Here is a 24,603-nt window from a genome sequence, read left to right as displayed (position 1 = left end):
CAGGAATACTCACTGTCTACTATAGTCTTGCGGTCAGATCCATCATCACTGATCTGCTGGATGTTGCCAAAGTGGATGTCGCTAAAGAAGACCCGGTTTGCACCCTTGCCGCCCCCTCCTCTGTAATCAAAGGTCAGCGCTATGACGTTCTTCATGTGCTCAGGGTCCTCAAACGGTTTTATGGGGGCATTCAGGTTGTTTTCATCCGACAGGTGAACACTCTTCAGGATGGTGCGTTCCGAGTAGAGCAAGTAGCCGTCGTAGTCGCGGCAGCTGCGTCCGTCTTCAGCCAGCATGCCGTGTGCGCAGGCACACGTGCGCTGTCCATTGCCGCTATACAGACAAAGCTGCTGGCACCCGCCATTCTTGACTTTGCACACATTTGTCCCTGCACAGATATGCAGTAAAGGGTCATAAATAAACTTTTTCAATCCTCTTCTGATGTCATTTTTTAATAGAATGGCCTTCCTCGCTTCCATAGATGGTCATATTCAAGCTGTCATTTGGAATAGTCGAATGAATTTTAGTATAAGGTTATCATAAATTTCGCCATTGTAGAGATAATGCTGTCAAAGTGATCCAAATTTAATAATAAGTTCATAATAATGTTGCATTAGTGTTAAACAGATTAAATATAGTGGCAGTTGTAATGGCTTGCCCATCTCTGGTGACAAAAAGGGTAAGAAAGATGACCTCAGCATATTTTGGCTCTACAGTATAACATGGCCCCGTCTACCTCAAGTTGTGACCGGTGAGTACACTCACGTGTAGCGTTGCATCTCAGTGTGTCTGTTTAATGTAAAATGTGAAACTCTTATATTATACAGACTGATTGTACCCATGGGGGGAAAAAAAATCTGAACAAGCCCTGCCTTATTTCTATCTTAAATCATTGCTTTGAGGTTTGTAATGTAGTGTAAGATTACAATTTCTTGACAAGGTGATTTGTGTGTTTTAGTCCGTTGTGAGCTACAGTAATCAAAAATTTAAAGAATATACTCATGAAATAGTTTGTGTGTTGGGAATCTATATATCAAAGTGAGTTTTTACTTTTTGAATGCAACTAAAAAATGGAGTTGTCCTTGATATTCAAATTTATTGAGGTACACATGTACATCCATGTTTCAGGATGTTTTACCTTGCTGCCTGGCCCTGTTGAAGACCTTAATATCTTTGAGCTGCACCCCGATCCCGGTCCTCAGCGACACTGAGTCTGTGGCATTGTCTTTACTGCCTCTCTTTATGGAGCCGTTGGCATGAGTTCTGCTTGACAACAGGCAAAGGGCAATAAGCAAAAGCCACTGAGACGCTTAATAAACCGTAACTCAGGGGAAGTAAAGAAGGTCTAACCGGTCACTCCAGTAGATGTAGCTCTCAAACACGGACACAGAAAACATGTCCATGTTGTTGTTCGCCAGCACCACCTCCCTATTCTCTCCAGTCTCCAGATTGATGCGCTCAATTTTGTCCGTCCTAGCGTCGCACCAGTACAACAAACTCTCCTGCAGGCACATGGTTCCAAAGAGTTGGATGTCTTTCAAACTGAGTTAGCGCTATTATTAACGTTCTATGCAAGAAAAAGTGGTTTGTTACTGTACCTCGTAGTCAATGGAGATACCATTGGGCCAGCTTATACTGACATTTACCAGAACAGCTCTTTGCGTGCCGTCCAGTCTGGAGCGTTCAATACGAGGGTACTGGCCCCACTCTGTCCAGAATAAATAACTACACGTACACACCGACACACACATGACGCGTCTTGCAATCAATCATGAGAGAAAAAAACAACGCAGTCTGAAGACTTTCTCACCCTTTCTCGGGGTGAACGGTGATGGCGCGAGGCTTGTCCAAGCCCTGGGAGATAACTACATAGCGGAAGGAGCCATTGAGCCGGGCCACCTCAATCACGTCAAAGCCTTGGTCTGTCCAATAGATGTTTCCTGTGAGGAAACCAAGCGAAATAATTAGTTTCCACAAATTGCTCACCATGAATTGCAAAGACCTGAAAATGCAGACAACATTGACAAAATACCATAATTTTGTTAAATCTCTTAGCTGGAAATCCAAACTTCAATCATACCATGATCATTATACTTTTTAAAGACCCTTAGGGTAGTTGGGGTAAAACAGACTACCATTGGGATTTTTTTTTTTTCAGGGCAAGTAAAGAATTTTTGCGAGGATGTGGGATCATTAGATTCAGATTCAAATTGAACACTTTGCTCAGTGTATGGAATTGGAAGTCGTGTACAAAAACAGTTCAAATTGAATCTGATTAGTTATTTTGACACAATTGAAATTTAGATTGGTAATGAATGAATATGTTGAGGCTCTTCTGTCTATTACATCTTTTCTGATCAGGATAGTCTTGTTTGTTTCCTTGGATGAAACGGTATCTAGTTTTGCTTTCATGATCCTAAATTGCAGCTAGTGTTTCTGAAAATATGTGAGGTGTTTCACAAACCTTTTAGCTGGTGTCACAAAAGATACATTTCAAATCCAAACTATGAACCAGAAGTTTTCTACTTTGAAATAATTCCCTTGGAGTCTAATGCACTCCTCCCCAAACCTCTCTCCGCAACTCTGTGATCACAGCCATTCTGAAGCCTTTTTCAAAACGGTTCCCCTTATTGACCCGCCTCAACTTGGGAAAGAGGAAAATAAAAACCACCCAGATCCAGTTGAGGTGAGTAGGAAGGTTCCTAGGTTGCTGTAAATGTGTTGGTTTATTGTCAGGCTGACATTAAAGAACAAAATTCCCAGTTGCTACTTTGCTGTTGGGTTTGAAATGTAACTTTAGTGCCATCACAGTCCTGGAACCTTTCTGACACATCTGGCATCTGCTTTGGGCTCTTCGTCAGTCTCACCTGCTATCCAGTCAACAGCAATCCCCTCCACCCTGCCGATGCCATTAGTGACCACGTCTTCTCTCCACGTCTGGTCTCGCTTGGCCCTGCTTATTGTGCTCAGGCCCATGTCCACCCAGTAAATGGTGTCATTGTCTGAGCAAAAAAAGGTGACAAAGATTAATATTAAATTGAACCATATTTCAGTCAGAATCAATACTTTAATAAAAGTGTGAATGTTCTTTCTTATAAGATTACCAGCATGGAAATCAATGCCCACAGCCAGGGACGTGCCTGACACTGGCACCAGGGCGTCGGACTTGTCCAACGGATCCAAAGGAATACCACGTATACCCTCATGCACAGAGTAGAGAAGGAAAGAGCCAACACCTACAGCAAATACATACTCTTTAACAAGTGCTCAATCCCATTAAGACACTCTTAAAAAAATGCATAATACAGCATAACGTGGCACACCCTCGCATGACTGCTGGCCTCTGCGCAGGCTGTATCCTGCGGTGCACATGCAGGCTCTGGTGGTCGGCGAGGTGGGGAGACACAGCTGGGAGCAGTCACCATTGTTATTGCTGCAAAGATTGGTGCCTAGAAACAAAAAAAGGCACAAGTGCAAACACGTAAAAACATGGAAAAGCAAAGATCTAAACAGATGTTCACTTATTGAGATAAACTGACTAGACTGATAAATGGAGTACATCTAGCAAGAAAAACATTCCTTAAATGGATATCTTTTTTTTTCTCGTTTTGACAACCATTTCCACGAAAACATAACATAAAAAGATCAATTGAAACTTCATTCGGTACTTGTACAGCTAATAAGATTCAAGACAAAACCTGAATCAAAAAAATCTGACAATGATAAAATCAAAAGTGAAAATTAGTTCCTGTATGATTATTGATACCTTTTTGCACAGTTTCGTTGTATATTTTCATATGCATCATTGGGGACGTGCTATTCCTCAGGACTTTCCAGTTGCCGCCGTCCTTCTTGTCACATGTTCCTATCTGGTCAGTTCCTTGGTCAGCCCACCATAACTTGTCACCTGCAGGATGAACACACCAATGACAACTTATCATAGTGTACAGTAGTCATTGAAATTGCAAAACTACACTGGAATACATGATTTTTGCTAAGGCATTTGGAAGATTTACCCATGATGGCCAGTGCAGTAGCCTTTGTCAGCTTGTTCTTGACTCCATCAAGGATTTCAAGTCCGGAACCATCCAGCTTGCAACGGTTGATGGTACTGTTTCCTGAGCTGATCCAGTAAAGCTGCTCGGTGTCAAAGTCAATGGAAAGCCCTGTAAAACAAAAGTAAATAAATGTCTCTGAGATTTAATATAATGAGTTTTTTGTAACCTACATTTCTCCAGGAAAGATTCTGGACCTGATTTACTCAGATTATAAATAGTTCTAACTACTAAATTGTGTGTTGGACATGCTGTCGGTGGCCGATAAATTGCGTACTCAGTCACGCTTATAGTTTGTGCAATCATCCATTTATTTTCCGTACTGCTTATCCTCACAGTGGATTTAAAACTTGGGAGAGCACACCTGAAAAAATACTCTAAGAGAAGACAGTGCCAAATGTCACCGCTCTAAAATAACCCAGACGCAAGTAAATGCAATGTTGAAAAGAGGTTTTGTCAAGGGTTCTATGGCATGACTCCTTCTTGTGACTGGCTCCAATTTAGCCATTTGGCTACGCATAAGTTTCACTTCAAAAATATGACTTTACACATGCAAAACGTACAATAAATCAGGACACCATGGTCTGTAAAAAAAAAACATAAAAAAATGTCTCCTGAAACATCAAATGTCCATCTCCTATATTAAGAACGTTTAAATGGAATGACAATTAAACAGGCAAAATTAAAAATCTGACGACAAAACGAAAAAGTAAGTACGAGGAGTGAAGCGTCCACTTGATGTTTTATCAGAATGAAATGAGCTATTTCAAAGCAAAGGTGCAGATCATGCATCAAGGTCCACTGTTTGAGATCCTTTTGCAATTTATTCCTACAAAATGGGTGGCATCTCAATGTCTTTTTGTCCAAACACACCATTAATAACAATAAATAAATGAAATCTGAATATGACTGCTGGTACCTTTCCTACAAATGTAATCTCGAGAAGACAGTTGTGTGCAATGATTCTGCAAGTTTAATTAAAGCAAACTTCCCAACAGCATTGCACAGAATGGAATGTTAAATTAAGGCTTTAAAACGGGTAGTAAACCTCAAGTGGGCAGTTAAGAGAAAAATCAAAATGAAAGAGAGAGCAAGCAGAGAACATGGAACAGTCTGATCCTGCGTTATTGACACGCAAATGCAACTTTGCATTACAAGTGTTTTGATCTAGAGTACAGGATATACGAGTAGTCCTAATCCTCAAAACAGGGGGTCTCAAAACAGAACCTTGAGGAACACCTGAAAAAACGTGCTCACTCACCAACGGGGCCTTTCTGGTTTGTGAATAGGACAGTTTGGTTGCTGCCATCTGTGTTGGCAATGCTGATGTTGTCCCCGTCTGTCCAATAGAGTTTCCTGGGGGAGGCAAGCAAAGACAATCAGTCAAGGTACAGCAACTAAAATGTTCCCTTATGCAGACTGGCACCAAAATGCAAAATGAATGAATTCTTCCCTGGCTGGAAACACTTGAGAAGTGAATAACGTGGCTATGAGTGCCAGTGTCGGACACAACAAAAGTGGATATAAAGTGAATATATGGCAACAATAACCCTTACAAGACCTCAGCTCTTAAAATTTGGCTCCAGAACATATGAAGCCTCTGTGTCGCTGCCTTTGTAGTATGTTTAAAAGTAACGTTCACAAACTCATTTCAGCTTCCAGCACACTATTTGTTTGATTGATAAAACGCCTTCAAATCAAGTGACTACAGAATGTAACACACTTTTGGCCCTGCCCCTGACAGTCTTTGCTTCTACACACCCTGATGCATTCAGTGTACTGGTGTCAGAAAGAGGACAAACGCACAGAGCAGCATCTGCTACTCATTTTCCCCCCGTCGGAAAAATTCCTCCATTGAAGCGTGCTTTTTAGAGAGAGGACAAGTCGCTGAAAGACAGGAAGGAGGAGATAAAAGATGGAAACTCTACTTTCTAATCCACCTCAAAAATGGGAGAAAAGCAAAAGAAAAATTCCTGCAGGACCCATACAAGATTGTATATAAATACAGATGGTCCGACTCAGCTATGCTGGTTAGAAGAGAGGCCAGGCAGGTTTGGTTTGGGGGGCTCAGCGGGGGATTAGGTTTCAAGACACTAAGAAAAACAGACATTTGCTAAACACGAAAGGAGACGGAGGATGGAGGACAAACAGAGAAGCTGAAATAGGCACAGACAGACTGTAAATAATTCAGAGACCAGTGGAGTGGAACCTCCTATGAGAATGGAGGGAGGCAGGAGGAAAGGACACATTGCAGGTTAAAGGGGATATCTGTGAGGTTTCAAAGAGACATTTCAGTAAGCTGTACTTTGACAATGTGTGACAGCTTTAAGGCAGGTTTGTGCGTGACTAACCCCAAAATGGGATGCAGCACCAGGCAGTGGGGTTTGTCCAGGCCCTGGATCACAGCGTTTTTGAATGAGCCGTCCAGTCTGGCAACATTTATCTGCTTCTTATTGGCATCATAACTGGTCCAGAACAGATTTCTGGACACCCAGTCGACTGCAAGGCCATGAGCATTGGGGAGATCTAATGGTGGATAGACATACAGTTCAGAAACTATCATCTTCTAAGTATACAATACACAGCAGGACCTTGACTTACAAGTTTAATTTGTTCTGTGACCAAGCTCACAACTGATTTTACTATACTCATGGTTCGGCACCAATGGATTTACTCATTTGCAGATTTTATTTTTTCTTCCATTATCTCTTACAAACAACAAAAAAACCTAACCCTAAAATCCTGAAATGGATTTTGAACATTTTATCCTTGTTTATTCAAAAATTTTGGTGGGGATTCATGAAATGAATGAATTGAAATACCATAAATCTCTTCCACCATTTGGAAAAAAGGGGTTTGTAGTGGTACTGAATTAAATAAAAACCTGTTTGCTCTATTTAATGGAGTACAGTATACATTCATTTAGGGGCGTGGCCAAATTAGTGACATCTCAAGGTGAAGTTGGGTTGGTTTAGCTGCTAGGGTGTGTGAGCACCTCAGCTTGAGCTGTGGCCTAAAGCAGCTCCTTGCAAGTGTTCTCATTTTGTATTGTGCATTTGACGCTCAAGTTCAATAAAGAGATGAAAGCGCATCGGCGGCTCTTTCCCAACACGTGAGAGAATTGCGGTAACTTCATTGCCCTATTCATTTTTCCCTGAGGTTTAATTTTTTTACACGTAACCCCCACAAAATTGAGGAACTCATTAGTCAAAGTACCACTGTATAAACTTACTTGCTTACACGATCTGAACATTGTAAACGATTTTAGAATTGTATGAATTCAGTCCTTTCTTATTTGACAAGGAAATGAATGTTATACAGTATTTAATGACTTTCAAGAGTCATACCAGCAGAGATGACAGTTTCAACTCCGGTGCCATTAATGAAAGCCCTCTTGATGGTCTGAGTGCGGACATCTGACCAGTATATGCGATGCTCCATAGCGTCGTAGTCTACCACGGTCACGTTGTCGATATCGGGCACGGTGAAGGAGATGATGTAGTTGTAGTAAGGGTTGTCTATGTCCACTCCTCGAATCTCAATTTGGCGAGCGTACAGCAGGAATTGACGAGACTCTGAGGGAGGAGGCAATGAGATGAGATTTTTGTTGTTGTTTTTGTCTCCTTCTCCTGAGACTTGAGTAAACAATGACAAGATCATTACAGCCACTCGAATACACAGTTCATGTTCCTGCAGCTTTCACATCAATTACATCTGTGGCTGACTAACGCGTTGCGAGCATGCGAGTGAATACAAAAACCTATCCATTACAACTACAACGGTCTCGCCAGTCCTATTATCACTTAACTTGTGCAGCCTACAGATGATAGACGGGAAAAGAGGAACTGTGAAAGAGACAAGGAGGGAATAATAACAGTGTCAAGCTGGATCAGCCCAGCCAGGCGAGGTGCGGGGTGTGGAGGGTTGCGGCAGATGCCTGCATCAGACAAGAACGCCCCTCTCCATTCCATTACCCCCGAAGAGAATAGCAATCCTTGCCCTGAATACTAATCTCATACTCTGACTACAAACACAGTGACTCCAGTGGGCACCAAAGCAGTCATAATAGTGCCACCTCAAAGCATATTAAAAAAAAATGTTTAATGCCGTCCTCCCTCTCTATCCCACACACTTAGATCCAGTATACAAACAAAAATAAACTAGTCAGCAAGAACAGGGATTACATTCTGCTTTCAACACGAAAGCGAGAGGGAATTACTTGCAAGCTTAGAGCGAGTGAGTCGAGAATTCGTCTTCTGGTATCGTGTGTATAGTGTATTTGTGTGTGCGTGTGTCTTACCATAACAAGTACGCTTGTCAGGCCCAAGCTTCATGAGGTGGGGGCAGCCACATGAGAATGTCTGATTGTAGTTAATGAGGCATAGATGAGTGCAGGGCTCCTTGCCATCTTTAGCTGCGCAAGGGTTAGGTGCTGTAGGGAAAAAAAAAAAAAACATTTTAAATGAAATCATAAGTTTCTCAGATGTTAATGGAGCCAAGGCTATGTGGTGTTCATTGCCAGTAATCATGAGTGCTGGGAGAGGCTCCAGCACTCCCGCGACCCTTGTGAGGATAAGTGGCTCAGAAAAGGGATGGATGTTCCCTCTGGGACCCAATGATTTGTTGTCGTTTTGCTAAATGTAGACAAGTATGGAAGGTTTTCTCTGTAAAAAACGGATACCAGAACACCATATTCACAGGATAGTAGTCAAGCGGTGGTAAGTGCGGAGGGAATAATGTACATTTTCGCCTTATTTGGCCCAAAACCTCGAGATCTTCTTTTTCATTATTGAAAAGATGGAACTGAAGAGGAATTCAGCATTACAATGAACCCCAGCACACATCCGAACCAACAAAAGGATAAATTAATTCTTGGCTCTTGGCACAGCAAGAGTCCAAAACTAAAGCCTGAAAATGTGTGGGCCAACTTCAAAGAGGCTGAAATGGCCTCGTAATCAGACACAGTTCTCAATGTAACTTTTTTCGAGAGAACGTGTTGTACATTCCTTGTGAGGCTGTTAGTAGCTGAGGGAGACCAACAAAAGTTATGTCTCCAATGACCAGTAATAGGGCGCTGGGATAATAGCTCTTTGGCTGAGATACTGATATGATACAAAGCAAAGCAAAGCAAAGCAAATTTATTTGTATAGCGCATTTCATACACGAGGTAACTCAATGTGCTTTACATGATTAAAGGCATTTGAAAACAGAGAGATAAAACATTTTAAATGGGATGAAAACAATAAAAATGACAAACAAAATATTTAAAGACAAAACCGCATACAGTGCAAGCAATATGATCAAAAAGGTGATATATTCTAAAAACCATGAGAGAAAGGAAGAGTTTTCAACGTGGATTTAAGAAACATTCCCACTTGGGGCTGACCTCACCTCCGTTGGCAACTTCTTCTATTTATGTGCAGCATAATAGCTAAATGCTGCTTCACCATGTTTGCTTTGGACTCTGCGCTCCACTATTTGACCTGAGTCAGTCGATCTCAGAGCTCTACTGGGTTTGTATTCCGTAAGCATCTCTTTCATGTATTCAGGACCTAAATCACTTAGTGATTTATAGACCAATAGCAGAATTTTAAACTCTATTCTAAAGCTGACTGGAAGCCTGGAACTTTAGGATTGGAGTTATATGCTCTGACCGCTTTGTTTCGGTCCGAACCCGAGCTGCAGCATTCTGAATGAGCTGCAGCTGTTTAATCTTCTTTTTTGGGAGTCCAGTCAGAAGACCATTACAGTAGTCAAGTCTACTTGAGATAAAAGCATGGATGAGCTTTTCCTGGTCTCCAATTTCACAAGTGTAAAATGTTTAAAAAAGTGCACATGACATCACTCAAACTACAAGTTGTGTTTGAATGTAAACAAACTACAGTTTTCTAACCGGCGACTGTTCACTGGTGAGTAACCCATAAACAGAAGGATAGGGTCCTGTCCCATTCAGTCCTCTCTCGTTTCACTTCAGATTCATTTTAGCGCCGGTTATCGTCACTCTTCATATATTGTCCTGAATCCATTTTTTGCAGAATGGACATCAGCCAGCTGCATCCGATTCCAGAATTGTAGACAAGCATCCAAAATACAATAAAGTAGATATTCTCCAATCAATAAAATATCACGGCCAAAAGGCTGCAATATTGTAAAAAAGTAGAAAATAAATTTGTAAAGCTATTGTAACAGGCTGCCGAGTCACAGATGCTTCTTTCATCTCCCCACCGACACACACAAACATTTGGAGCAAATGGGTAAATACTGCCTTTGTCAAGATGCACCGTTACTATGCACAATTACCTTAAGGGTGCGTCACTGATGGTTTTGAGATAGTCTGGAGGATGACTTCAATACAGGGAGCGTTGGTGCAATTCCTACTCAAAACTTTGTGAGTGTTGGTGAGAATGTTTTTTTATGTTTCCTGTGACTGAGTGGCGAGTGGTCCAGGGTGTAGAGCACTATACTTTTAACCCAAAGGGAGGTTTTTATTTTCCAGTTGTATACATTGAATGATGCATTGTACTCGCTTATTATTTTACATTTAAAAATTGACCAAATCATAATTTCTACACATCGAAAGGAATGAAATGAACCCACCCCCTCAACAACAACAAAAAAAACCACTCCAAGTGTGATGTTAGTGTCAATGGTTCCGCAGTGAGCAGAAGTTAACTACTGTGTGTGTGTACGATGTCAAAGTATTTTATTTTTCTCACCCTCAGGCTGTCTGGATGGATGATAGACCTGGAGGTCAAAAGGTTGTGTGTTGGTTCTCTGGACAACTGTGACGTTGCTCCCAGTCCACTTGTTGGCCTTAGCCAAGGTGTTAGTCCTCCAGTCTGTCCAGTAAACTTCACCGCCGTACATGGTGACAGCGAAGGGATGGGACAGGTACTCGTGACCCCTCAGGACCTCAATCAGCCCAGAACCGTCGTATTTGGCAGAATAAATGGCATCAGACCTGCAACAAGCCAAAGCGTTTGATTGGATTTCTGACTTAATCTAAGTACTCGCAGAGAAAAAGGCTGTTGCGTTAGACCTTGCATCAATCCAGAGGATGCGGCGCTCTAGATAATCCACAGTGAGTCCATTCGGCCAGCCTCCATTGCCAGTTTCTTTGTGGATTGTCTTTCTGCCTTCTCCACTCATGGAGGCTGCTTCAATCCTTGGTAAACTGGCATCCCAATCCGTCCAGAAGAGGATCCTGAGGAGAATTTATGTTGAAGGAAATGTTTGCCAACGCGACAGTCGATTGTGTGCACAGTGCAGTGCAGTGCAGTGCAGTGCCGGTATTACCCATCCCGCGGATCCAGGGCGATAGCTCGAGGATGTTCCACCTCTCCAGCCAACAGGGTAGTCCTCATGGTGCCATCCAGCTTGGCCACCTCGATCTGGTCCAGGTTGCTTTCCACCCAGTAAATGTTTCCTGCTATCCAGTCGACTGCCAGGCCCTCGGGAGTCGCCAGCCCATACTGTATTACCACGTCGAAGCTGGTTAAAGCTTCAGACGCACACAACAGAGTGTTAAATCTACACCGTGCATGGTAATTCGTCTCGTCAGCCTATCATTATGGAATTATACATTCAATTGACAATCGGCTTGATTGAAGGCTTAATCAACGAGAATGTGTTGCTAAAGAAATGTGACTATGAGAAAGGCCTTGTATTTATTTTTCTATAATACAAGAACAATTGACTTGCCAATTTGGAATTTTTTTTCGCCTTAAAACAATTGCACAATATTGGACATTTATGGATCATGGCGTTTAGATTGCATGGTGCCCCAAAGCAGTGATTCTCTTTGCTTCGGGCTTTCCGAATTATGTAAATGTATTCCAGCAAGTTGAATTCAGTGCTAATATTGCAATGCATGAATACAAATATTAGAGAGAAAGAGCAATCAGTCATTCAGATGACTTGAATGTACTTTAAGTATACTGCAGTGGCTGGCGGGTGCTAATGACTAAAAAAGGAGTTACATGGTTGGAGTTGGTCTCCAAGTAGGTCGCGGTGTCACTGGCGTGTATAGTATGTATGGCTTCCTTACAGTTTATCCAAACTTGGGTTGGTACTCTTTCAATAATGTTTCCATTACATTTTGGTGAGAATCCAACAACTAATTATATTAGAAGAAATCAGATAAAATTGGACAACAGCAACAAGAAACCTACAGTCAAATCAACATTTAAAAAAAAAAAATGTCATTCAGGTTTTATGCAATTTGAAGAAAATTTGCTGTGTTTTTGCAACATCAGAGGGTAAAATGTTAAACTGAAGTTGCTCCAAATCTCATAAAGATTGATGAAAATTGAACTGAGACAATCTGAGCCAATTTAATAGAACTGGCGTCAAGCGGACGCTTCACATCTCTCTTTTCAGGAAATTTTCAGAGAGGAATAAAAAGAATTGTGTCCTGTGATTTTCACACATCTACATTTTGCGAGAAAAAAATCTCTTGTGAAGCAAATTAGATTTTTTTTATACAGCTGCAAGATGTTTATTAGGTGAGAAGATGATGTCTTTAGTTAATTATATTTTATCAAGAGGATACTTTCATACTTTTGTTTAATATTGTCAAAAGCCTTTTTATTCTTTTCAATTAAGAAAAAAATACAATGAATCGGAAGCACTTCCTGATGCTTTTCGTGCAGATGCCGCAGGTTTGATTCCACGGCCACCGCCCCAATTAACCAGCCACTGCCAGTCCCAAACCCAGATGAAGAATGGAAAGATTGTTCTTTTTTTCATGGTATTGTTTCATCTTATAAGAATACTTGACTATAATAACTGATCTCACCTCCATTCTCAGACAGCTTTCCACGATAGATTTTATCCTCGACAACATCAGTCCAATAGAGGGCACTCTGGCTGAGATGGAAGTCCAGAGCGATGGTGTTCCTCAGCCCTGGCACCAGTACACTGAACTCTCCCTTATTGAGATCAATGCGGCGTATCTCATGGCGGTTTGAGAAAATAATAAAGGGCTTAAAAGGATCTGTACAAAGGGATGATAAAATTCAGAGGGCACGTTTTAAAAGCCACAGTTGACCAGATGGCAAAGTGCTTAAACCTCAGCAGAGGCTACTTCTCAGTGTGACATGATGGAAAAGTGCTCAGATCCTGGCTGGTCGCAACGTGGCATAAATAAAACACAGCATTTGTTTCTAGAAGGCCGTGAGACAGGCAACAGAATGAATGAGAGGTCATTGATCAGGAGAATTGTGTTGATAGAAGAGGACTACAGGGGTGCTCAATGCGTTGATCGCGATCGACCAGTGGATTGCGAAGCAGTCTTGGTCGATCGAGGGACAGTGTACCAAAAAAAAAAAAAAAACCCAAAAAACGTCAGCCAATGTTCTCTCTTAACTGCGCGCGTGAGCAATTTTGCACCACTGATGCAGTCTCTTCACGGATATTCTGCGTTGTGCGCAAAAAAAAAAATCCAATGCAAATTGAAAGTATAACATCCAGCTATTCAGTTTGTGGCATTTTTCAATGTGATTCAATGAGTGAGGGATGACTGCTTGTTACATCTAATGGCACAATTCACCGACGTACTGTAAAAAAATGAAAAGAACCCACTGGTTTCTTTTAGGCAGCACACGGAACTTTCTCTAACAAAGACCGGTGCTCCGTCACACTTTCGTTTTCTTAGTTTACTTTAGACCCGCCCCCATCCCTGCTCTGAAAGATGTACACTCATATGGCTCGTGAGAGGCTGGCTACTTGAAAAGTAGATCTTGGGGTAAAAATGTCTGGGCACCCCTGCTGTTAGTGGATAGTAAAAAAAAAGCTGATTTTTACTCATCTACAGTACCTAATAGTAGATAATAATAGCAGAGATGCATTGAAAAGCTCGATTAGAAAGTGAATCACCCATTTTATATCCTATGTTTCGCCATTGGTCGAGACTTCCGCACCACTTCTTTATTTGACACCTTCCGTCAAATGGTTCAGTGATATCATTTAGCAATCAACATTTCAAGCATTCACGTTTCTTACCCGTGCTCTTGCAGTTCTCCATATCGGGCTCCAGTTCCCATCCGTCATAGCATGAACATTTCACACTGAACTTGTCCTGTTGACAGCGCTGACTGCATTTGAGATGCTTGGCACAGAAGCTCTGAATCTTGCAAGTCTTGTTGTCTGAGCCCAGCTCCATGCCCAGTGGGCAGGAACAAATCACCCCCTCACCAGGGGCCACGGTGCAATTATGGCTGCAGTGGCCATTGTCCAGTGAACACAGGTCTAAAAAAAAATAAAATAAAATAAAAAAAAAAACATCCAGACATTAGGGCAGGAGAATTAGCTACCCTACTGTGGAATTTAAATCAAAAGCAATTTTTTTTAAATAGTTGAGCTCATCACATAACCTATTAAAATAAGAAAAGTTTTGATATGATACTGTACATTAGAGTTGTAGACATAAAACCTTATTCATAACCTTACTCAAAATGTATTAAAAGGGTGTGTTCAGCTATTACAGACACCTGTACATCCAGTTCCCCCAATTTGATACAATGACTGTACTGTACCACACTGAACCAGATGCAGCTCTATACTTGCTATTTTCACGTTTCCTGCACCAAATAACAAATCTTAAGTTCTGTTGGTGCTTACCACAGAGTTTCTCATCAGAACCATCTGGGCAGTGTTCCGTGCCATCGCAAAGTTTTTCTGCGGGCAGGCAGATGGTGGAGTCGTTGGCGCATACGTGGTGGGACAGTTTACACACCAGCGCCTCGCAGTTTTCTTCATCTGAGTTGTCCTCACAGTCGCTGTCACCGTCGCACATCCAAGCTTTGCTGATGCACCGCGCTAACAAAGAGACGACAGTGTCACTTGTGGAGCGAATCATCCCGATCAATCTGCAGTAATGTCCGACTTCTCACCCGAGTCCCTGCAACCGAACTTTACTGCCGGGTCGCACATGTGCGTGACACCCTCGCAGTTCTTCTCGTCACTCAGGTCCATGCAGTCGGTATCCCCATCACAGCGCCACCGCAGGGGAATGCACAGCCCGTCCATACGACACTGAAACTCATCTGTGTGGCAGCCTCCAGGTGGACGAGTGGCTGCAGGGAAAAGGAGAAGATGCTTGAATGGCATTATCGCTCCCCTCAAATGTTCATCTAACTGAGATCAACAGCCGAGAGCTCTGACAAGCTGTCTTACATCCATCACCAGATGATCCTTGTTTAAACGCATTTAGAACATTTGACATCGGCTCATTGTGTTTATGACTCGCTGCATAATAAAAATGACAAGGTGGCATGGCTATATAAGTGTGATTTTCGAAAAATACTAAAATTTCGGTTCGGTACGCATTTGGGACTGATCCAATCCAAGGACGTGTTATATCTTCTGCCTTAATATAGACTCTGGCTAGTCCCAAATGCACCTATTCGAGTGTTACAAAGAACAAGAGTGAAGTATTCATCCCCACAACTACATAATCATTCCAAACAATCTCTTGAGTACAATAAATACCAATTTTGCTGGTCAGTATCTCGACACCAATGAAAGCCATTCCATGTGCACTTGGACCAAACGTGAAAATGGCCGTGTGATAACCCCTGGAGTCCACTGGCATTCATGGCTGGTTGCTGTGATGAATGCTGCAATGAAGTGCAGTCATTGCCAAAGGCGACACCTTTTACTGTTATACTGAACATTCAAAAAGTGCCACTCGGTGCAGCCAGCAAAGACTGAATATAGGGTAGACATTCCCTCAAAGAATCTATGTACTTTGTTCAGGGTCATCCTAATTTAGTTAATAGTAAGTGATTTAGATTTTCTTTGTTTAAGGAAGAAATGCAACAAAAGTAAATTAAACTAGAAACTGGACTGGAGAAATGTTAACATTTACTACTACTACTACTACCTAACTATTAACTAAATAACTATTTTTAACAATGCCTTATGACAAAAAAAGATGACCTTCAAAACAGAATTAGAATTTTAAAGGATGTTTAGCCCAAATACAAAAGAAGGTAAATGAATTTAGGGTTGTAGTGGTGGTTAGTACACAACAGCATTGCAGTCTCCAGATATTATGTCAATATTCCCTATTGAGCACAGATGTCGATCTCAAGGTCCAGTGGGTCGAGCCTGCCAGCACATCACTTTATGCAGCCCACTAAAGCGGACAAAGTGGGCCTCCATCACGTTCCTTGGATTTGCTCTGTATTTTCTTCACTTTTAACAGACAAATTGTCCACCAAATCCAATTTTTCCATGACTTCTGTTTTCAGATAAAATGTTTTGTTTATCTTTGCAGCGATGCAGCACGGTGGATCAGTTGGTGAAGCGTTGGCCTGACAGTTCTGAGGTCCCTGGTTCAATCCCGGCCCCGCCTGTGTGGAGTTTGCATGTTCTTCCCGTGCCTGCGTGGGTTTTCTCCGGGCACTCCGGTTTTCTCCCACATCCCAAAAACATGCAACATTAATTGCACACTCTAAATTGCCCTGAGGTGTAATTGTGAGTGCAACTGTTCGTCTCTATGTGCCCTGCGTTTGTGTGGCAACCAGTTCAGGGTGTACCCGTCTCCTGCCCATTGAGAGCTGGGATCGGCTCCAGCATTCCCTGCAACCCTCGTGAGGATAAGCGGCAAAGAAAACGGATGGATGGATTTGCAGCGACTACACTTTTATATGGTTAACTCTTATATGTCACATGGGTACTCTCAGCATTTAGAGCACTGATATACAGTAACTGCAAAAGTGTCAAAGGGAAATCATAACGACAATGTGACGTGCTGTAAAAATGGGTTTGACACCCCCCGCCTTTTAATATATGGCAGGATATGTGGGACATAAGAGCAATCTGGATGTGATTTTACACATCAGAGCCAACAGATGGGCTGAGAAATAATAATAGATCGCCTATGACAAGCATGATTACTTTTCGTATTGAATAGAAATTCTTAATTATATCTATCCTGAATCTATAAGCCTGCACACAAATAAATGATAGTGCCAAATACAGTCCAACTGGCAGTATTTTAATTGTTCATTCGTTCTATAATCCTCATTTCTGGCCATCAATAGTCTACATTCCCTGAGGGTCTTTCTTGCATTTGAACAGTCTGAGTTACTCACCCTGATTTGTGCAGTTGGCGTGGGTCTCATCGCTGTAGTCTCCGCAGTCATTATCCCCGTCACAAGTCCAATAATCGGGAATGCATCGGCCGCTGTTGCACTTGAACTGAGCACTGGAACACGAGTGACTACAGCCCGCCTCGTCACTATTGTCCCCGCAGTCATTATCTGAAAGGAAAATTCACTGTCACAACACTTGCTACAAATTTAAGAGTTCTCCGCTTCTTCATCAACCCTTCCAAGGAGAGGGGTTTGAATATTTGAATCTTTTGTGGATTTTGTTTTTCTTGTAAGAAAGAGACACATAGATAGACACACAAAGTAAACAGATGACTTAAAACAAAATCTAAATGATGAGTTTTCATAATGACAGAAACTGCATAGATCAGACCATGCACCACGAGGGAATGTACCCGGCGCTGATACATTGAGCTTGGCAGCAGAGCACGATAAGCAGTTTATACCCTATACAATCCTGTCCTTTATAACATTTATCCCGACAGAATCTAATTTGATGGGCGTGAGGGAATCGAAAATTAATTCTGCTGAGACGCTTATTTTTATCATTTGACCTGTCATTCTTAAATATCAAATTAAATTTCTTTCTATCTTTGCCTGACTCGATGATGCAATTTGCCTAATCTAATTTACAGTAGCTCTGAACCTTTGCGCAGCAGCAGCGACATTGGCATCAGCGTGTGGCCATGTTTAAAGCCAAGCAGCCTTCAAATGTTTGTTAGCCTGCCGGGCTAATCTAAGAGCTGGGCAAGCGTCTTGGCCGCTGCGGGGCATGTTGATCTATGCACTAACCGGCCAGGTTTGGACAATGCAATTCATCAGAGCCGTCACCACAATCCTTTTCTGAAAGACAGAACCAATGGAAGACACCAGAATGGGCGAACAGAATGGAACTACAACACCAACAAACAGGAAGGAAAACACAAATCTGCATAGTGACACAAAAAAAGGACACATGCCAGAATGAGACACCTGGTCAGACATGTAAAATGGCAGACGTACTGAGAGAGGGTCAAGTCCGGAAGTGACACTCACCGTTATCACAGCGCCAGTTAATGTTGATGCAGCGACCATTGTTGCACGTGAACTGGGTGAGGGGGAAACATGTGGGGTAGGCTGTGGACACAATGAAAGAAATGATGATATATTATTTGAAACACAAAAAAACTAGGAGAAAAAACAGCGATTAGGTTAGCACACCGTTAGCTCATAGAATTTAAGTCTGAATAGCCTGACATTTTGCTTGCCATCCATGTTTTTGTTTTGTTTTGGTTTGTTTTTTGATTTGTTTAGAGTCACTATACTCTTGGAAAAAACATGAAGTTCAACTGAGATCAACCTTCCTCGCACCGAGCAACACATTTCCCTCTGGGATACCTTGAGGGTCTTGAAATGTCATTATTTCTAACACAGCTACAAGACACCCTGTGCCAGATGCACCAAAGCAGACAGAGAGCATAAACAAGTTCCCTTCACATTTCACAAAAAGTACAGTGTTCTTTTGCCAAAAATAGGTCCTGGATATTTTTTGCTCCTATCGGAACACAGAGTGCACCGCACTTTGCCGGGAATGTCCACTTTTTGTATGTGTTCGGTTAGACATGTTGATACCGTTTTCGGTCCTATCTGCACGGTTACACTTCTTTCAAGCCAAGCCCGTCTGAAACAGTTTTTGATTCAAGCATCCTTGTCAATTGCCCTCGCTCGATCTTCATCTTTTTTTTCCAACACTTTCGCCATCGTAAAACTTTGAACACACCGTCGCTCAGTTCGCGCTATCTAAGTCCCACGCGCCATTACTTGGCTAACTAACAAGTTACACTGCGATTTCTGAGAACTGAGAACACATGTACATGGCAATGGTGAAACTCGATTAACCACTAACACGATTGGACAACAGAGTTATACAGTATAACGATCCAATCGAGTAATCTGCCGCAAACAAGTTTTAATGTTTATGACGCAAAATGCAAATATTTACACTACCGAGCAAGTTAGAACGGCATATGATAGTTGTGCTTGTGCTAGCACCAAGCTGAACTTGCAGCTCGGAGCCCACCACTGAGAGGCAGGCGCACGATACCCTAGCCCCTGGAATTTCTCAACGGATTACCGTTTATCTCGAGAATGGTCATTTTGGTCTGAAAAACTCCCTGCTCTCTGTAGAACTCTCATGGACAAGTCTGACGCATTTGGCAAAAAACACACCCCAATATTATTTGGAATACACGATAGAGAATCGACTTCAAACATGTACTGTTCAATCGCCATTTTGGAAGCTTGTGGGACATGGCTTAGGGGGCGGTGCTTAAGATCGCCATCGGAAAGGTCCATTATGTCTCTAACTACTTCAGAAGAATATCCCGCTTGGACTTCAAACACTCATCCCACATTGGTCCGAATACACACAGGGCAGTGACCTGACAAAAAGGCAGCTCAGATGACCAGTGAGGAAAGGGTTTAGGTTGACCCACCACAAGAGGCAGGCTCATCAGACCGATCCCCACAGTCGTCATCCAGGTCGCACGTCCAGGAGATGGGGATGCAGCGCCCGCTGGCACACGAGTACTGATTCGGTGGGCATGTGCGAGCTGAAAGGAAACAAATGATCACATCAAGAATTGTACAGAAGGAGAAATGGAATCAGTCTAATTGCCATTAGTCTGACTACCTGAACAGGTGGTGTTGGATTCATCCTCGTCATTACCGCAGTCGTTGTCGCCGTCACACAACCACCGCAGGGGAATGCAGCGGTTGTTCTGGCACTTAAACCTGTCAGTGGGGCAAGTGTGCTGATCTGGATAAGAGAAAGAAATTAAAAAAAAAAAAAAGGTGAGATGCAGGTTGCTAATCTGTTTGAAAGAGATGAGACAGTTATTTTGTGGTTTTGTTTCATTTAAAAGAGCTGCCACACATGCAGATGAGTCCACACCAACTTGGATCAACAGTATGCTTATCTTTTACTCCAGAGCCAATGTCCTAATTTTCAGTAGACTGCACGAAGCAATGTCCCTCGACACCAGCATGAGGTGGATGGAACTGTGTGCGTGTCCATGCTAACTCACGGCACAGCTCGGGAGCCTCATCACTGTTGTCCAGGCAGTCGTTGTCGCCATCGCACTTCCAGCGCTCCTGAATGCAGCGATTATTCTTACAGGCAAACTCTCCAGGCTGGCACTGAGGTGGGGGCACGTAAGACGGGTTGGCTGTGGAAAACAAAAATGGAGGTCAAATAGTAACGTGAGGAAAAAAATGAAAGAAATGTAAAGATGTAAGCTGTTAAAAGTAGAGGCATACACATGGGGTCAAAAAATAAACATTATATTCCAAATATAGATTATATTCCAAAGCCAAACTACAAACTCTGAATTTACTCTTTCAATATGAGTCAACTGATCAATGAACACATCCAAATCAGATCTAGTGGAGTTTGTGTCATTCAGTGTGTGAGAAGAAGTGTTATGAAGAGTTATAGCACGACAACTCGTGGTTGTTTCACCACTCTGAGCATCCATCGTTTCCTGGCCGAGAAGGAAATCGCTTGAACCTCGCTGCACACCCAACTGTGGGTTTTTTTTCCCCCCCTTTCTCTTTTTCCCAAACTCAAGGGGGTCATATGGAGGACCCGTTTTGATGACGTGCCCAGCATCAAGAAGGCTGTCATGATGGAGATGCACAGGATTCTGGAGGAATCCTTTCAGGAATGAATCAATGTGTGGCAAAGAAGTCTGGCAAAGAGCGCTCCACTCCAGGAAGACAACAAAGTTTTTCGGATGGGAAAAGTTGGAGTTTGGGTGTGAAATATCAGTTTTGTGACTGTAGTCTCACATATGAGAGAGGCTAATAGTGTATCAACAATGTTCAAGATGAATGCAAATGAATGATCCCACTGGAAGGGTGGCTAAAGGAAGAACTCATTAAATATTAGAGTAGATTTTTTATAAAGATCCAATTGAGGAATTTATTTTCATCCTTCACACCATGCAGTAATACAGTTATTTGCATTGAGGCCAAGTAGAGCATAGACCCAGCTACACCCAATTTTAATGCGCAGTACTGCACATTAAATACAAATTTATACTCAACATACTACAACTACAGGCAAGATGGCCAACTACACTGCCTGGTAAGTTTTGATTTGATACAGCCCTTGTAGTGGGTCTCCTTTTTCTTTATTTCTCGTTTTACTGTAATCACTAATCTACTGTAATTTCCGGCCTATAAGTCGCGACTTTTTTTCCACACGCTTTCAACCCTGATGCTTATGCGGTGATGCGGCTAATTTGTGCATTTTCTTCTAACAGCCACTCGAGCAGAAAAGGTGAGAGTGAGACCGGTGGAATATATGTGCAGAGGAAGTAACTATTACCGGTCCGGCCCTGTTAGCGCTGCGGAAGCGTGTTACTTCCGTGTCTCAGTGATCTTTACCAGTATGTCGCGCTAGCGTTAGCGTTAAACTCTCTGTGTACCGTCTTTCTTTGTAAATATCTCGCGTTTCAATGTCTGTTTCAATGTGGGCACTTGCGGCTTTTACACGGCTGCAGCCTATGTATGTACCAAATGGTATTTCCTTTACAAATGTACTGGGTAAGACTTATAACCAGGTGCGTTTTGTAGGCCGGGAATTACGGTACTCTAAAATTTAGGCATAACCCGATTGCACAAAGCTGATATTTGCCTTTGCAGCTGGTGTTGTCAGTGGGGTCGAGTATTTGGTCTTCGGCACAGGCACAGTGCCTGCCCCCTGGTATGGCCAAGCAGAGGCTGGTGCAGCCCCCGTTGTGCACACGACACGCATTCGAACCTGGAGATGAAGAACGTGAAACCGCACAAAGCGCTCAATGAAACCATTGACAATAGACTCTAGAACCGGCCCGCGTGCGAGATAATCTACCTTGCTGTTGTTGAGCGTCATACATGCGTATTTCAAAAATGGGCGGCCTTTCATTGCGCAGCAGGGTGGCAGTGCCAGTGGTGGTGTCCAACTTGTAAATGCTGCCACTTCGGTACTCGTTCCAGAACAAGAAGTGTTTATAGTGGCAGAGACCAAAGGCATGGTTCAGCTCCTGGCCCTCGTACACAGTCTATCCGTGTGAGAAAAGCGGGGATGGGGGGGGAATTAAATGTGACAGTACTGACCTTTCCTCTGACTTCTGACTGTTTACAGCTAATGATGCTAGAAATCAAGTGAGTTAACGTTTTTGGGCCAATTACCAAACAATCTTTAAAACAGCTGTGAATAAAAGGCTTCCTGATTGATTTGTAAATACCCCATAAAAATAAATACAAGAACAGTACTTGCCACTATTCACTAAAATAGAGACTGAGAAGATTGCTTAAAGTATCTTGTTGATTTAGATTTGGCTTGAAAGGTTATTTCTTTATGAGGTCACTTAACAGTGAAAAGCTCAGCTCAGTACATTTTAGCTGAAGGCGAGACGAGTTCTGACCTTGCGTTCTGAGGTGTTGAGGTAGACCATCTCGATGCGGTCATAGTAGGCGTCCACCCAGTAAAGGATTCCCTGCGGGATGTCCAGGCTCAGGCCGTTGGGCCACAGCACTGTTTTGCTGGTGAGGAAAACGTTTCTGTTGGAGCCGTCCATCCAAGCGCGTTCAATTTTTCCTCGTTTGCTCTCCTTGGGATCCTCCTCCCAGTCTGTCCAGTACATCCAGCTTGAGGAGACAGAGGAGGACGGACACCAGTTTTTTGGCGTTAAAGGAAAATCTGACACTAAGAACATACAGTAGTTTGTCTCTGGGGTTTTCAGATGACTTTTCTTCATAACTGCCAATTATGAATTCTGTATGTTGTAAGAAATTTGAGAAACATGAACCAGACGCGAGCACATCCGCCTCATAGTTGTGACATTCTTGGTTTGAATCTCGGCATTAGGCCTTCTTGTGGGGAATTTGCAAGTTCTACACGTTTTACGGTCGACTACCACATTCCAAGAACTTTAGTGTAAGCTTAAATCAATAAGAAGAAGGTTGTGTATTCATATGTGCCTTGTGATGGTCTGGGGCCTAGTTGGCTTAACTTGGCGCGACTTGACATGTTCTATCTTACCTGTGACTCTAATGAGGACAAGCAAGTGGAATAAAAAAAATGGATGGCTGGATAACATTTGATACACAATACTGGGGCCTGGCATTTACCTGGATAGGTGAAGTAAACTGTAGACTATAATTCTCTCTTTGCCCAAATAGTATATAGTGTTTCTGTGGGATTTTCCCAACCAAAGTATTTTATTATTCCACAGGAAACACATCCAAAAATTGACCTTGATGGACCTTGCTTTGTAAAACAGGGCACGCTCATGCCGGAACAGTAAAAGTCTTTCTTCAACCCATTCCCATTGAAATATTCACCAAATGTTTGTATGCTGAAGAATCCAAATTGAAAAGGAAAAAAGCAGATCCCGTGAACAACAAATTAATCAAAAGGACTAAATGATCCATCCCAATACTTTTGTTCATACAATGTATTTCCTTACCCCATCTATCTTAATTTCCCGTTGTCCTGCAATTGTCTCTGTTTCCCAGAGTCTGATGGATTTCAGGCATTAGTGCAGGCTAGTGGCTCTCCCTCGGGTAGCGCCATCACCACACATCACGGCAGCAAACCAAAGTGTGTGTGGTGTTTGTGTATGTTTCTGTCTGCGTGTGTTTGTATTTTCCAGCACATATTTCTCAAGAGAGAGTCAGCGAGGTCATCATCCATACACAGGCAGATTATGCTCTGGATTACAGCGTGAGAGACAGATGTGTCCATATTTTTACAAAGCCCTTATACAGAGATACAGTTGATAGAAAAAGCCCTGTCCAAAATTTTAGGGGTGATAAAAAAAATTTATACCAAGACTAATCATTAAAAGGCGGCACGGTGGATCAGCTGGAAAGCGTTGGCCTCACAGTTCTGAGGTCCCGGGTTCAATCCCGGACCAGCCTGTGTGGAGTTTGCATGTTCTCCCCGTGTCTGCGTGGGTTTTCTCCGGGCACTTGGTTTCCTCCCACATCCCAAAAACATGCAACATTAATTGGACACTCGAAATTGCCCTGAAGTGTGATTCTAAGTGCGGCAGTTTGTCTCTATGTGCCCAACGATTGGCTGGCGACCAGTTCAGGGTGTACACCGCCTCCTGTCCATTGACAGCTGGGATAGCACCCCCGCGACCCTCATGAGAATAAGCAGGCAAGAAAACTGATGGATGGATAATCATTAAAAAAAATCCACCAATAATGTGATTGTGTGAAAAAAAGAACCAAATCTTTTAGAAGGGAAGCAAAATTTAAAAAAATGTGATTGTTTGGTTGCACATGACTGTGTCCTGAATCTCAATCAGATTGTAATTCGCATTAGCACACACCTGTCACCAATTAAAGTGCCACTGGTTAGCCTCAAATAAAATTCAGATATTTCTAGTATGATT

General features: G+C 42.5%; 1 protein-coding gene across 1 annotated transcript in view; it reads right to left on the bottom strand.

The window, feature by feature from the left end:
• Positions 1-24,603, bottom strand: part of LOC133508139 (low-density lipoprotein receptor-related protein 1-like) — a 111,526-nt gene that overhangs the window by 30,817 nt on the left and 56,106 nt on the right. The window contains exons 13-41 of the mRNA XM_061833931.1: positions 22,624-22,846; positions 22,068-22,257; positions 21,852-21,977; positions 20,239-20,379; positions 19,845-19,970; positions 19,648-19,764; positions 18,209-18,289; positions 17,156-17,323; positions 14,948-15,130; positions 14,676-14,873; positions 14,058-14,303; positions 12,853-13,050; positions 11,352-11,556; positions 11,095-11,259; positions 10,772-11,016; positions 8,356-8,487; positions 7,403-7,630; positions 6,407-6,581; positions 5,317-5,411; positions 4,017-4,166; positions 3,767-3,907; positions 3,324-3,449; positions 3,105-3,236; positions 2,868-3,002; positions 1,811-1,940; positions 1,599-1,725; positions 1,351-1,502; positions 1,139-1,263; positions 14-388 (exon numbers count right to left, since the gene is read on the bottom strand). Of these exons, the coding sequence (XP_061689915.1) occupies positions 14-388; positions 1,139-1,263; positions 1,351-1,502; positions 1,599-1,725; positions 1,811-1,940; positions 2,868-3,002; positions 3,105-3,236; positions 3,324-3,449; positions 3,767-3,907; positions 4,017-4,166; positions 5,317-5,411; positions 6,407-6,581; positions 7,403-7,630; positions 8,356-8,487; positions 10,772-11,016; positions 11,095-11,259; positions 11,352-11,556; positions 12,853-13,050; positions 14,058-14,303; positions 14,676-14,873; positions 14,948-15,130; positions 17,156-17,323; positions 18,209-18,289; positions 19,648-19,764; positions 19,845-19,970; positions 20,239-20,379; positions 21,852-21,977; positions 22,068-22,257; positions 22,624-22,846 (4,835 nt within the window). The remainder of the gene's footprint in view (positions 1-13; positions 389-1,138; positions 1,264-1,350; positions 1,503-1,598; positions 1,726-1,810; positions 1,941-2,867; positions 3,003-3,104; positions 3,237-3,323; positions 3,450-3,766; positions 3,908-4,016; positions 4,167-5,316; positions 5,412-6,406; positions 6,582-7,402; positions 7,631-8,355; positions 8,488-10,771; positions 11,017-11,094; positions 11,260-11,351; positions 11,557-12,852; positions 13,051-14,057; positions 14,304-14,675; positions 14,874-14,947; positions 15,131-17,155; positions 17,324-18,208; positions 18,290-19,647; positions 19,765-19,844; positions 19,971-20,238; positions 20,380-21,851; positions 21,978-22,067; positions 22,258-22,623; positions 22,847-24,603) is intronic.

This window comes from Syngnathoides biaculeatus, chromosome 10, assembly GCF_019802595.1.
Source record: "Syngnathoides biaculeatus isolate LvHL_M chromosome 10, ASM1980259v1, whole genome shotgun sequence".
NCBI classification, from domain to species: Eukaryota; Metazoa; Chordata; class Actinopteri; order Syngnathiformes; family Syngnathidae; genus Syngnathoides; species Syngnathoides biaculeatus.
This window is presented reverse-complemented; position numbering and strand designations above follow the sequence as displayed.